General features: G+C 41.3%; 2 protein-coding genes across 5 annotated transcripts in view; one reads left to right on the plus strand and one right to left on the minus strand.

Annotated features, from left to right (window-relative positions):
• Glmn (glomulin, FKBP associated protein) overlaps nt 1-9,116 on the plus strand; it is a 49,513-nt gene extending 40,397 nt beyond the window's left edge. For all 4 annotated transcript variants that reach the window (XM_036200614.1, XM_036200616.1, XM_036200617.1 and 1 more), the window contains exon 20: nt 8,971-9,116. In XM_036200614.1, coding sequence (XP_036056507.1) covers nt 8,971-9,051 — 81 coding nt within the window. In that variant the 3' untranslated portion in view covers nt 9,052-9,116. The remainder of the gene's footprint in view (nt 1-8,970) is intronic.
• C10H1orf146 (chromosome 10 C1orf146 homolog) lies at nt 509-8,955 on the minus strand. Its single transcript, XM_036200621.1, has 5 exons — nt 8,887-8,955; nt 4,656-4,749; nt 2,544-2,712; nt 2,100-2,178; nt 509-708 (listed from the first exon to the last, which is right to left on the minus strand). Exons 1-5 carry the CDS (start codon nt 8,953-8,955, stop codon nt 565-567), a joined length of 555 nt encoding a protein of 184 aa, XP_036056514.1. The 3' UTR covers nt 509-564.
• Nucleotides 9,117-12,481: the final 3,365 nt, after the last annotated feature.

Consider the following 12,481-nt stretch of genomic DNA (forward strand, 5'->3'; position numbering starts at 1 on the left):
AAGTGCACGCAGAGATTAGAAAACCCAATGTACATGGCTTTTCCTTTAGTCCAACCAGTCAATTCTGTGCTTCCATTTCTTACTAGATTTGAGCATCCAACTTGGTATCATTAAGAAACTATGAGTTTAGCCAGGTGGTGGTGCACACCTTTAATCCTAGCACTCAGGAGGCAGAGGCAGGTAGATCTCGGTGAGTTTGAGGCCAGCCTTGTCTACAGAGCAAGTTCCAGGACAGCCAGGGCTGTTACAGAGAAACTGTCTTGAAAAACCCTCCCCCGCCCCCAAAAAAAGAGAGAGAGAAAAAGAAACTCTGAGTTTTCCTGTATGTACCAATTATTCTGTTTTCCATGGTGTTTATAACATGGGCCTGTATATGTCAGGGTAGCACTATCCCACACAGCCATACTCCAAAACATTAAAGGAAACAAAACCAAAGTCTCAAAATAAAGTCATGTTTATTTGTATATATTTTATTTTAAATATAAATGCCCTTAAATAGACATTTGGACATTATAATTTAATAAGTTTAATTATTTTGATAGTTTTCTAAAAGAACACTTATGGTCAGCACTCTGAGTCTGGACTAACTGAATCAGTACTGAGTTTTATCTTTTGAAGTGTCCTCCAAACAGGGCTTTGCTCTATGATGTAAGCTTTGGTTGTTATCATTCTGTAGCAGATGCTGTCTATGGTTGGTTTGGAGGTAGTCTGAAAGAAGATGTAAACATGTAACATTTACAGACACAGTATTTTTTGTAGGATTATATATTTAAAAATTCTTTCTACTGGAGTGGTGGCATGCCTTGGATCCTCTCACCTGATGGGGATCCCCTCAATGCTTCCAAGAGCCATAAAGCATCTAACAAAATCCCTAACACTAGGTCTAAGAAGTCCTCTTTTGAGTTGTTGGTCAGGGATGTCCAAGAGATTCCCAAACATTATAGGCTATGGCCACTGCCCTTGATTGCCCCACATGTGGAAGGTAAGTCCCTATTGCTGAAGGTACCACACAGTTCTGACACTGGGCCTTGAGGCCCAGAGCTGGAGTGGACTTGAAAGCTTTCCTAAGAACTAGCTCATGGTACGGTACCAGAAGATGCCATGCAAGCTTCCAAATGAGAGAAGCAACCAACAATTCTACCTAGTTATGATGCCTATGAACTGTAACAATGGCCAGCATGACTTGATAACCATAAAGTATAGTAGGGGCACTCATATCTTAGCAGGAACCAATAACTAATCAGACTTTAAGACCTGTTCAACAAGAGGGAAATCATGCATGCTTCTAGGAACTTAGCCAACTACCCAGGACTAGTGAAGTCATGAATCTTGGAGGAAAACCTACAACCACCACTTTACTAAATAAACCAGCATAATACCTAACTACACTTTAAATATCTGTCCTTCTTTCCACAGGTAAGTATAGTTCTTGCCCCACATCAAGGAAACTCCTCTTTACAAAAGGCAAGACATCATTGCAGAAAACCACGACTGATTAAGATGCAGAGTTGAGGCACCTAGTTCTAAATGACACAGCTGCAACACAACTCCTACAGCTAAGGCTCAGGGGTCACTGTGGCAAAAGAGGTCAGGAAGGTTCTGTAAGAGCCAAAAGAATGGGGAGTCTGTTGTGAGAATGTGTCTCCTAGAAATGCCAGAGGCTACCCCCATGAAGTCTCATCAACATGGATGCCTAAAAATGAGCTAAAAGAGACGACACCAATAGGCCTGCTAGCATGGAAGGGGAAGAGCTCATGAGGACCCAAGCCTAGACAAAGAACTGCAGGCATCTTGGGATGCCGAGATGAGGAAACCCTCCAGGGAAAAGCCCCATACTGGTTATCTAATACTAAGTGGTCAGCCTGGAAATCGTACACATACAAGTAACATTAAAGGGACTGAGCAGGTTATATTTATGTATTTAGGAACACATGTAACAAAGAAAAAGGCCATAAATTTGAAAGAAAATGGGGGTATGTGGGAGGGCTTTAAGGGAGCAAGGGGTGGAAGAAATGATGTAATTATCAAATTTTTATTTAAAAACAAAACCTTAAAATCTGGCCAACGTATAGGAGTATCTTTTCCCCTAGGTGACTTACCTTAGCAATAGTGCACATAAGGTCAATAGCATTTACTGTGTTGTGTACAGGAAGTATTCGTAAGTTACTGCCTAAGAATCTGAAAAGAAATCGGTTAAGAAACTGACTCACATTTGCTGTCACCAGCAGGACAAGGAGAGACTGAGCTCTACTTCTGTCCCTTGCTCATCCAATCACATCCTGCATTGTGCCTTAGGAGATCTGAGGTGGCTGTGTGACCAGAATTCAGTGCTCACTTTGGTTTGCATTTGTAGAATAGGTTTATCATCAAATTAACTGTAGTCACCTTGACTTAAGGAATAGCTGTCTGCCCTGTCTGATTACATTTGACAGGTTATAAAGTTTACCTTCTAGCAAAACAAAACTGCCTACAAGCATTGAGAACTGAAGTAAACAAAGCAGTGTAAAAACAACAAAAAACTGGGCTGTACTTTGCTTCCATACCTCTGCTGAATCCTGAACATGAGATTCCATTCTTCAGGCCCATGGAGTGGGGCAAACAGAACCAAAAAACTATTCTGGTGAATGCTAATGAACTTGTCAATTTTGGTTAGAAATATTTCCTCAGCTGACATCAGACATTCTTTAGCATCCATCAATAAAAATGCAGCTCCTAGAAAAGGTGAATATAATGTAGTCACACAAAGTGAATTTTCATAAGCTCAATCAGAGCAGGGACTCATAAGGAATAGAATTTGTTATACTCCTTATATAACAAGATGGTTTGGGCAATTTTTGTTTGTTTTTGTTTTTGTTTTTTGAGACAGGGTTTCTCTGTGTAGCTTTGTGCCTTTCCTGGAATTCACTTGGTAGCCCAGGCTGGCCTCGAACTCACAGAGATCCGCCTGGCTCTGCCTCCCAAGTGCTGGGATTAAAGGCGTGCACCACCACCGCCCAGCATTGGGCAATTCTTTGACATGCTCTTCATAGCAGAATGACTATTGTAAAAATTTAAAGGAAAAACAATGGCCAGTAATTTTTGTTTTCTGCCAAGGCACTGAGCACATGAGGGTGATGCCTAATTTTAATTAAAAGATTGTCTATTTTAAAAATAAACCTTTCAAGCCAGGTGTGGTAGTGCACATCTACAATCTCAGCATATGGAACATTGAGGCAGGAGAATTGTGGAGAGTCCAAAGCCATCCTGGGCTATAGTACCAGCCAGGACTATATAATAAGAACTTGTCTCAAAAGTATTTCATACTAAAAATATTTCTGAAAACATTTCCTGGCTTATTAGAAGGCTATTCCAAAGGACAGAGATAAGCAACCAGGGACAAGCGTCTGGGAAGGCGTCATGTCCTCCCACACCCACCACCTTACAAGCACTCCATGTGTTCACAACTCAGAAGATTGTGTATTGAATTTCAAAAGCTAGAAATCAATGAGAAAGGTAGTTTAAAGAAAATCTTCAATAATTTTATGGTGAGGAAACCTTCCCAGAAGCTCAGGAATCATGTAAATTAAAATAGCACATGAGCAGATACCTGGTGTCTAGAATGGGACCAAGTCATCATAATGAGGGAAACTTGGGGTTAGTTATAGCTGTCAGATGGCAATACACACTCATTGACAGCAGCATGAGATTACACAGTGACTAGATGCATTTGTACATTTTACATAACCTCTGATCCTCATTTTCCTCTGGAACATGAAAAGAGAAATTCTTTGTGAGGCTTGTCAGAGGGTTAAACATACAGATGATAACTAAAACATAAAGTCACCAAGAATATTTGACTTCTTTCTCTCTGGAGTGTTTTCTATTCCGCCAAGAGGAATGATTTTAAATCTGGGTAATTTTCAGCATGAAGTTCGTTCTTTATAGATGACTCAGAAAGCACCTGCCTTCCAAAATCTCTGCTAGAGTGGTAAACCTAACAGAATCTTCTCTTTCTTTTTATTGTGAGATGGTCTCACTGTGTGGTCCAGGCTGGCGTTGGGCAGCCTGCACTGGGACCACTGGCTTGTGTGACCATACACAGACTGAGAAGCCGCCCCTCCTCCACCCTTCTATCACTTCCATTAATTCCCAAGCACAGATGGAGCTGTCCTTCCATATTCCCAGCACCTTCTTAGCCTAATTTAATCCTGTACTTTGCCTATGACTCACACACAATTTTAGAATTTCAGGAACATTTATTTTTCCCCATAAAGTTCTTCAGTTTTTTGGTTTTTTTTTTTTTCAGTAAATAAAACTAATGGGGAAACATCATATATTGGTCTTGGTCTGGGTATGTAAGTTTGGCCAAGGCACACTGCTGGCCTCTGTTAACAATTTATATTTGTTGTTAGACAAGGGGACTTGTCTATTTTCACCTCAGTTCCAAAGCAAGTACTTTTTCCATCCTCTACCAGGCTCCATTTCCCAAAAGGATGTATCCTACAGTTGGTCATATGTGCGGCTTTTGAAGCAAAAGCAAAATGCAGCCCATTTATTCTTCCAAAAGGTCACACATTAAGCTATTATATTGCTACTGAATTTCAAAAATTAGCATATACATCCACATATTTAAAAGGAACTTAAGTAAGGGCAATTAGCAAGAAGGTATACAGTACCAGAGAGAGAGAATACAATCGATCCTCTTTCCAATGTATCTGAATAACGAACCTTGTGGCTTCGATTCTCTAGGGCAGTTGCAATTTCGTAAGTCTTAAAAGAATTTTCAGAAATACAAACATAAGACATGCCTGAAATGATTTTTATTATAGCTAAAACAAAATTAAAAGTGTTTAGTGGTTTGTTTTATCACTGTTCCACTTAAAAGATTTGTCACCAAAAAAACAAATCTGCTGTCTGGGGCAAAGGACAGAAAAGGAGGAATCAGACCATTCCTATTAGGGACAAAAAATAGAGAGCTAGACAAAAATAAAAAGCTAAAACTGAGATCAGGGGGGAAAATTTGTTTTATTTTGGCTTTTCAAGACAGGGTTTCTTTGTGTAGCTCTGGCTGTCCTGGAACTCTCTGTAGACCAGGCTGGCCACAGAACCCCCCCATCCCCTACCGCCCCAGTGTTGGGATTAAAGGCATGTGTCACCACTGCCCAGCAGGGAAATTTATTTATTTATTTATTATTCATCTATTTATTTTACATCCTGGCCACAGCCTTCCCCCGCCATTTCTCCCTCCCAGTCTGTGTCCCTCCTCCGTCCATTTCCCCCATCCCCCTACCCAGGAAAAGAGCCAGAGGGGTCAAGGACACTATAAGAAAACCCACACAACTAACCTGGGCTCATAGGGGCCGCAGGGACTGAACTGACAACCGGGGAGCCTGCATGGGACTGACCTAGGCACTGTGCATGTGTGTTACAGTTGTGTAGCTTGGGACTCCTAACAGTAGGGGCAGGGGCTAGTTCAGACCATTTTCCTGGCTTTTGGGGAAATTCTTTTTAAGAGCGATCTGGCAATGGGTTCTTACATGCATTAGTGAATAACTGTGGAAGAAGCTGGAAGTTACTTCTTAGATAGCTGAGGCCCATATATTATACACAGATATCCCATAGATGACAACCAATTTCCTAGTTCATGTGTTTACATTTTCTGTAGGTGAGCCAGAAAACATATAAAGGCAACATTACTGTATTCTGGCTTAAGTATTACCATTAAAAATAATTACCTTATTTATTATTCTACCTAAAATAATAGATCATATCAGTCAAAGTGCTAAAACCTAATTGTTTAATATATATACTAGAGCTCAAGCTTGTTAGCCTCTACATTAAGGAAAAAATCCATTACCTAGATGCTGAGGGGGTAGCTCAATTGGTAAGAGCACTTCCTGGGCAAGCATTAGGGACTAAGTTCAAATCCCTAGACGTCATCTGAAAAGTCAGCCATGGCCACACATCTGTACCCCAGCACTGGACTTGCTGGCCACTAGCCTAGCTCCAGACTCTGTGAGACTCTGTCTTAAGAGAATAAGGAAGGAAAGGTAGAGCAGGACACATGACACCCTCCTTTGGCTTCTGTACATGTGTATACAGGCATTTGTACCCACATACATGTGCGTACACACACACACACACACACACACACACACACACACACACACACACACCCCTTACCTAAACTGACTTTATATTTTCCTCCAGAACAATATAATTTAAACACATAGTCTAAAATATATGCTCCTTTCCTTCCTAAAGAGAGGACTTTATGTCACTGAGGCCTTTCCCTTTCTTGTGTGGTTTTTAAATTGTGCACTGCTTCCAGCAATAGCAGACTCAATAATTTAGGTCAACTCTCCTGCTGAAGGAACCTGAAAAAAATGACAGTTTGAAAACAAATCTGTACAAAGGCATCAAGAGCTAGCAGGATAGCAGGAAATTATAAGGCCAAGATCTACACAGAAATTCAAAGATACGACCCCGGCATTTAGGCCACCTCTTCCCCATGGGCACCTGCCAATTCAAGAAGGACAGAGGGGAGCTGAGGAGAGCATTGACAAAAGTAGAGCAGCCCTCCCAGGGATGCAACCAGCTTCAAACCACTGCAGTGCCTGGAACTGGACTAAGGCGATGCTGAAGTGCTGCACTTACAGCACCTTGGAGAAGCATTTCTCAATCAGGGCTTCTCAAAGCTGGCTACGGAAGGGAACCGAGTGTCTGCTTTCCTAATTCCCTCGTAATTAGTATCATTCTAGACGCACACTGTAGGTTAACTAATAATACACGGCTTAGTTTGCCAAATTTAGCAAATAAAAATAAACAACACTCAATTAAATTTGAATTACAAATATAAAATTTGTTTCCAGTGCTAGAAATCAAATCAGGAGCTTTGCACATGTGCTATACCATTGGCTTGTTTGGTGATGTAATTTAAAAAATATATCTATGTAATATTTAGGACTTATATTAAGTGCATTATTAATCTTAAATGAAATTTTCTGTTTTGCCTGACAAAGAGAACATCAATTATTACAGAATAAAGGCCTTTGCAGAATAAGAGCATATTCTTCTAAATATATTATAGACCTCAAATTACTTGTACAATTTTTAAAATATAAAGTATAACACATACACACATACATACACACCGGCCAGAGGTCAGTTTACACGAAAGAGAACCACCATAAATAGTAGCTGATAAAAATGGTTCCACATACATATCTTAAAATAGGTCTGCTTTCTATGTTCAAAATGAAAGATGCTGAAAATTTTAGCAAAGAACTAGAAAAAAATACAGAAGGATGCAACAGATATGTAAGAGCCAGCAAAACTACCTAAAGTGTTAATCATACCTTTAAATCAAAAAAGGAATATATCAGGTGGGCGGTGGTGGCGCACGCCTTTAGTCCCAGCACTCGGGAGGCAGAGGCAGGCAGATCTCTGTGGGTTCAAGGCCAGCCTGGTCTACAGAGCGAGATCCAGGACAGCCAGAGCTATACAGAAAAACTCTGTCTCAAAACACTCCCCCCAAAGTGCTTCATTTTGTTTATACATCACAAATAAAAAATATAATAACCACCCAGAACGTACAATATCTAGCAACATTCTTCAAAACTAGTATCTAGAAATTCTCACATGAAAGGAAATACAGATTTAAACAGAAACAGATCTCTCAAGTGATCAAGAGTTAATATGTAAAAAGAATTCCAATATGGAAATCTTCCCCATGGAAATGACAAATTTCAGAGTTCAACCTAACAAATTTAACCTCTATGATATGATATTTACAAATACATAACTTATGACAATACATTTTCAACAAAGTATAAAACTTAATAGAGAAAGAAACCATTCTTTTTCTACAATTCTTAAGAGATGAGGAGCACAAACTTAATCTTGCACCCCTTTCCCATATTTTTTCCAGCTTAACAGCTTGAACCCAGGGCTTTTTGCAAATGGTAGGAGAGTGCTCTAAAACTAGACAGCTTTCCCAGCACAGGGAAATAATGTCTTTAAACCTTTATTTCTAAGCTACGTATGCATATAAGGACTAAAGGACTAGGGCAGACCACACAAGAAAACGACTCAACTCTGGGCAAAAATACTAATCTTTAGTAAAATGTTAGCAAGTGCAATTGTAAGAGAATAACAAGAAAAATCTACTCTTTTAACAAAGAACCACCAAGATTCATTACTTAGGATCTTTTTGGCAAATAACACAAAAAATGCATTTGAAACATTGAACATCTCTGAACGCGCTGAGATGACCAGATCACAAGGGCTCTGACCTAATGAATACTTAGTGAACTGACGGGCTCAAAATCAGAATACACTAGCAAGACATGGCTGCACATGCCTGTATCCCCAGCACTTGGGATGTAGTGGGAGGAGGACCAGATCAGGAGCTGAAGGCCTTCCTCAGTTACAGCAATCGGGAGGCTGGGCTCAGCTACATGAGACCCTGTCTCAGAAAAATAAATGAATAAACACAAGGGTAAAAATAAGTAATAAGCAACCAGCCATTTTTTTAAAAGAGGCAATAAAGGAAATCTAAGAGCACAGGGCCGGAAACAGAAACACACACCTGTACTCACTACACACGGGAGGTTGAGGGTGAGGGTGAGAAATCCCGCCTTCAGCTCCACACCAAGTGTGAAGCCCAAGCTAATGAGACCCTACCTAAGAAGGATACTAGAACATTTCCAACTTTCAGACATTTAGGAAAATGGGGTTTTGAATGTAATGGCCAAACATATATAACTAACTTTGAAACACATTTAGCGTATTTCCTTCCTGTTCCCGTAACTGTGGATACTGAAGCCAAAGATCTTTCAAAATACTGTCTTGTATGAGGTGCTCTAAGACTTGTAAATGAAGATCAATGGTCTAAGTACACTTTACCTTAAGAGATGAGCTGACAATAATGGTGGTTGTCCATTTTATTCTTCCCTTTCTTCCACTTGCATCCATGGTACGCCCTTGGAGGAGCCCAGATTCCAGCTGTGCCACAATCTGAGGAAGATGAAGAACACAGAGAACGCACAGAAACGCTTGACGAGTAAATAAACATAAGACCGCACTAAAGCATAAAGCCAGACAATGGACATCTGGCTGCACAGCTGGCCACTTTGATCCTGTTTTACTAATAATTGTTTTTTTGTTTTTTTTTTTTAAGTCAGGGTCCCACACAGCCTAGGTTGGCGTCAAACTCGCTCATCTTCCTCCCTCACCTTCCAAGTGCTGAGATCACTGGTGTGGAGCACCACATCTGGTTCTCTAGCTCTCTTTTCACATTTAGAAGCAAGTGCTCCTAGAGCACTAACCTAAAGAAACGATGACTTGTGTTAGCAACTGTTTTATCCATTTGTAAACCAGAAAGTTAGCCTACACATACCAGGATACAAACAGAGATGCAAACTCGGAGAAAGGACGGTTTTTACCCACAGTAGCAATACCAGAGCATCTTCAGCATTAGCATTTTCTGGCAACAGCTCTTAAGCCCATGACATAGGGTCATGGGACAAAGGCCAGATGACCTCTAAGCACACCGTCGGTTGTGATGTAGGAAGGGAATCAGTGTACAGGGGTCCTTTACCTCCTATAAGCAACTCTGAATTCTATCCTGTAGACAAATCCCATCTCCTATGAAACATGCATATCTAGCAACCAAACTAAATAGAATTCTCCAATAAAAGAAACTAGGTTCTTTGGAGAAGTAGCTGATTGCAGGACACAGGCAGGAAATATGTAAGAGGAGCCAGCATTCTGTGTTGCCTAGAAGTAAGGACATGTTTAAAAACAAACCACACTGACGGGTATAGTGGCAGAGGAGGCCAATGAAATGCCAAAGGCAAGTGGAACAGTTTGAATGGAAAAACAAACAAACAAACCATGGCGGCTTGAATAAAATGAGCTCCCATAGGCTCATAGGGAATGGCACGATTTGGAGGTGTGGCCGTGTGACAGTCGATGTGGCTTCACCGGAGGAAGTGGTCACTAGGGGCAAGCTTTGAGGTCTCAAATGCTCAAGCATACCATCCTCATTCAAACCGCTACATTGGGCACTCTGCACTACTTACAATTTATATAAACCTGACTGTTTTAAAGATTGCTTACTAGGACTGAAAAGATGGCTCAATAGTTGAAAGTGTGTATTAATCTGTAGAGGGCCTGAGTTTTATTCCCTGAAGCCACAGCAGTGGCTAGAAACTAGTATGATTCCATCTCCAAGAGGATCTCATGCCTCTGGTCTCTTTGGGCACATGTACATACCCCACACACAGACTCATACCTTATGCAAAACTGAAAATAATATTTTAAAAAAGAATTGTTTTAGCTCCAGGTGTCCAATTGTCGAGAAAGAGGAGGGACTGCAAGAGCGTGAATTGTTGAATCCAAGACTGCAAAAAGCACAGGGACAAGTAGCCAAACGAATGGAAGCACATGAATTGTGAACCAAAGGCTGTGGAGCCCCCTGCTGGATCAGGCTCTCTAGATAAGTGAGACAATTGAATAGCTTGATCTGTTTGGGAGGCACCCAGTCTGTGGGACCAGGACCTGTCCTTAGTGCATGAGCTGGCTGTTTGGAACCTTGGGCTTACACAGGGACACTTTGCTCAGTCTGGAAGGAGGTGACAGGACCTGCCTGTACTGAATCCACCAGGTTTAAATGAATCCCCAGTGGAGTCTTGATCCTGGAGGAGATGGGAATGGAGGGGAGGGGCTGGGGGGAAGGTGGGGGTGGGGGCGGGAGGGGGAGGACAGGGGAATCCATGGCTGATGTATAAAATTTAAAACACATAATAATAAAGAAAAAAATTAATTATTAAAAAAAAGAATTGTTTTTATTTTATGTGTATGGGTATTTTGCCTGTATGAATGATTATGCACCACAGGTGTATCTAGTGGCCACAGAGGCCAGAAGAGGGCGTCAGACCTCCTGGAACTGGAGTTACAAACAGCTGTGAGCTGCCATATGGGTGCTTGGAATTGAACGAAGGTTCTCTGGAAAAGCAGCCAGTGCTCTTAATTGCTGAGCCATCTCCCCAGCCTCCAAATAATAAATCTATAGGATAATAAATAAAAAGAATCAGTTAAAAGAAAATACTTTTCCTTCACAGCTTCTGAAAAATTGTCTACTCCAAGAAAATAACTCCAAAGGAAATGAGACTTGTTCAGAATCTGCCTTACCCTATTGAGCACTAGCATATTTTCTCAACAAGACTGTTTAGAGGTGTATTTTATTCCACCAGCTAAACCATACACTTCTTAATGTCAACTAAACGTACATTCTGCATGCTACCTAATATAGAAGTAGTTCAAAGCAAAATTTAGAAACCAACTAATGAGAATGAAAGTCACTTTGGATGAGGGTGAGTTAGTATCTCCCAAGGCAGTCGCTTCTACTGAAGAGCTCTAATAATTAGCAAGTTCTTCCTGCTGAGTTAAAACCAGCTGCTCCATAATGTCCTCATTTATTGCATGGAGGAATGAATGACAAACTACTTCTCTGAGAGGACAGGCATTTCCTGGTACACCTAACCCAGCGTTTGGTACGTGGTAAATAAAGTACATTCACCTCCCTGCCCCCACCATGCACAATGCAATGTGCCTAATGGCAGTTAATTAAGAATATGCCCATACAATGCATCCTCGGCAATGCTTATAGCTAATTTTTGAGCCCTGACTGATGTGTATCAGTAACAGATACATTTGTTTAATCCTTCACACCCTTATTCTTAGTTTTGAAAACACACTGTATAGGAGTGATTTTTGTATACTGACAAGTGGGAAAAGAATCGGGGTCAGTGATTTCCCAAAGGTGCACTGTTGAGGATTAGAAATCAGAAAACTAGGGCTAGGAAAGCAGTTTCCTCAGTATTCCCACGGGAAAAGGTCGGCTACCAGTCAAGACCAGTGCCCATTCGCTCCAGGGCTACTTAACTTTGGCCCAATCACCTAGAGGCAGCCTACTTCCTCTTCTGAAAATGGAAACTTAGACCCACAGGGCTAGAGGGATGGATGGCTCAGTGGTTAAGAGTACGCACTGGCTGCTCTTCAGGAGGATGGGACTTCAATTCCCAGCACGTGTACACAGACGTACGTGAAGCCAGAATTCCAACGCACAAAAATTAAAAAGCCAAAACTTGGACTCAGTGTCCTCTAGGCCTGGACTTTTGTTGCTCCCGTTTTGTTTATTATTTTTGTTTTTTCCCCAAGATTGAGAATGTTCTTAAACTTCACTATGTTTAATGTTGCACAGTAATTTCCGGTAAGTCGCCTTCCCTGCTCCTGCGACCCACCGGATCTTCATGATGTCTCGATTCCCTTTAGATAAGGAACAACGGGTAAAGTAGGTAAGAGGATAGATTCACAGGGCTCGGGCCAGGCCCCCTTTCCCGCCAGGCCCTCCAGGGAGGGAGGGGAGGTCCCCTCAGGCCACCAAGCCCGGACGGAGCTGGAGATGTCTGTGAGCCTGAGGAAACACCGCCCCACA

The sequence above is a fragment of the Onychomys torridus genome, chromosome 10, assembly GCF_903995425.1.
Source record: "Onychomys torridus chromosome 10, mOncTor1.1, whole genome shotgun sequence".
Taxonomy (NCBI): domain Eukaryota; kingdom Metazoa; phylum Chordata; class Mammalia; order Rodentia; family Cricetidae; genus Onychomys; species Onychomys torridus.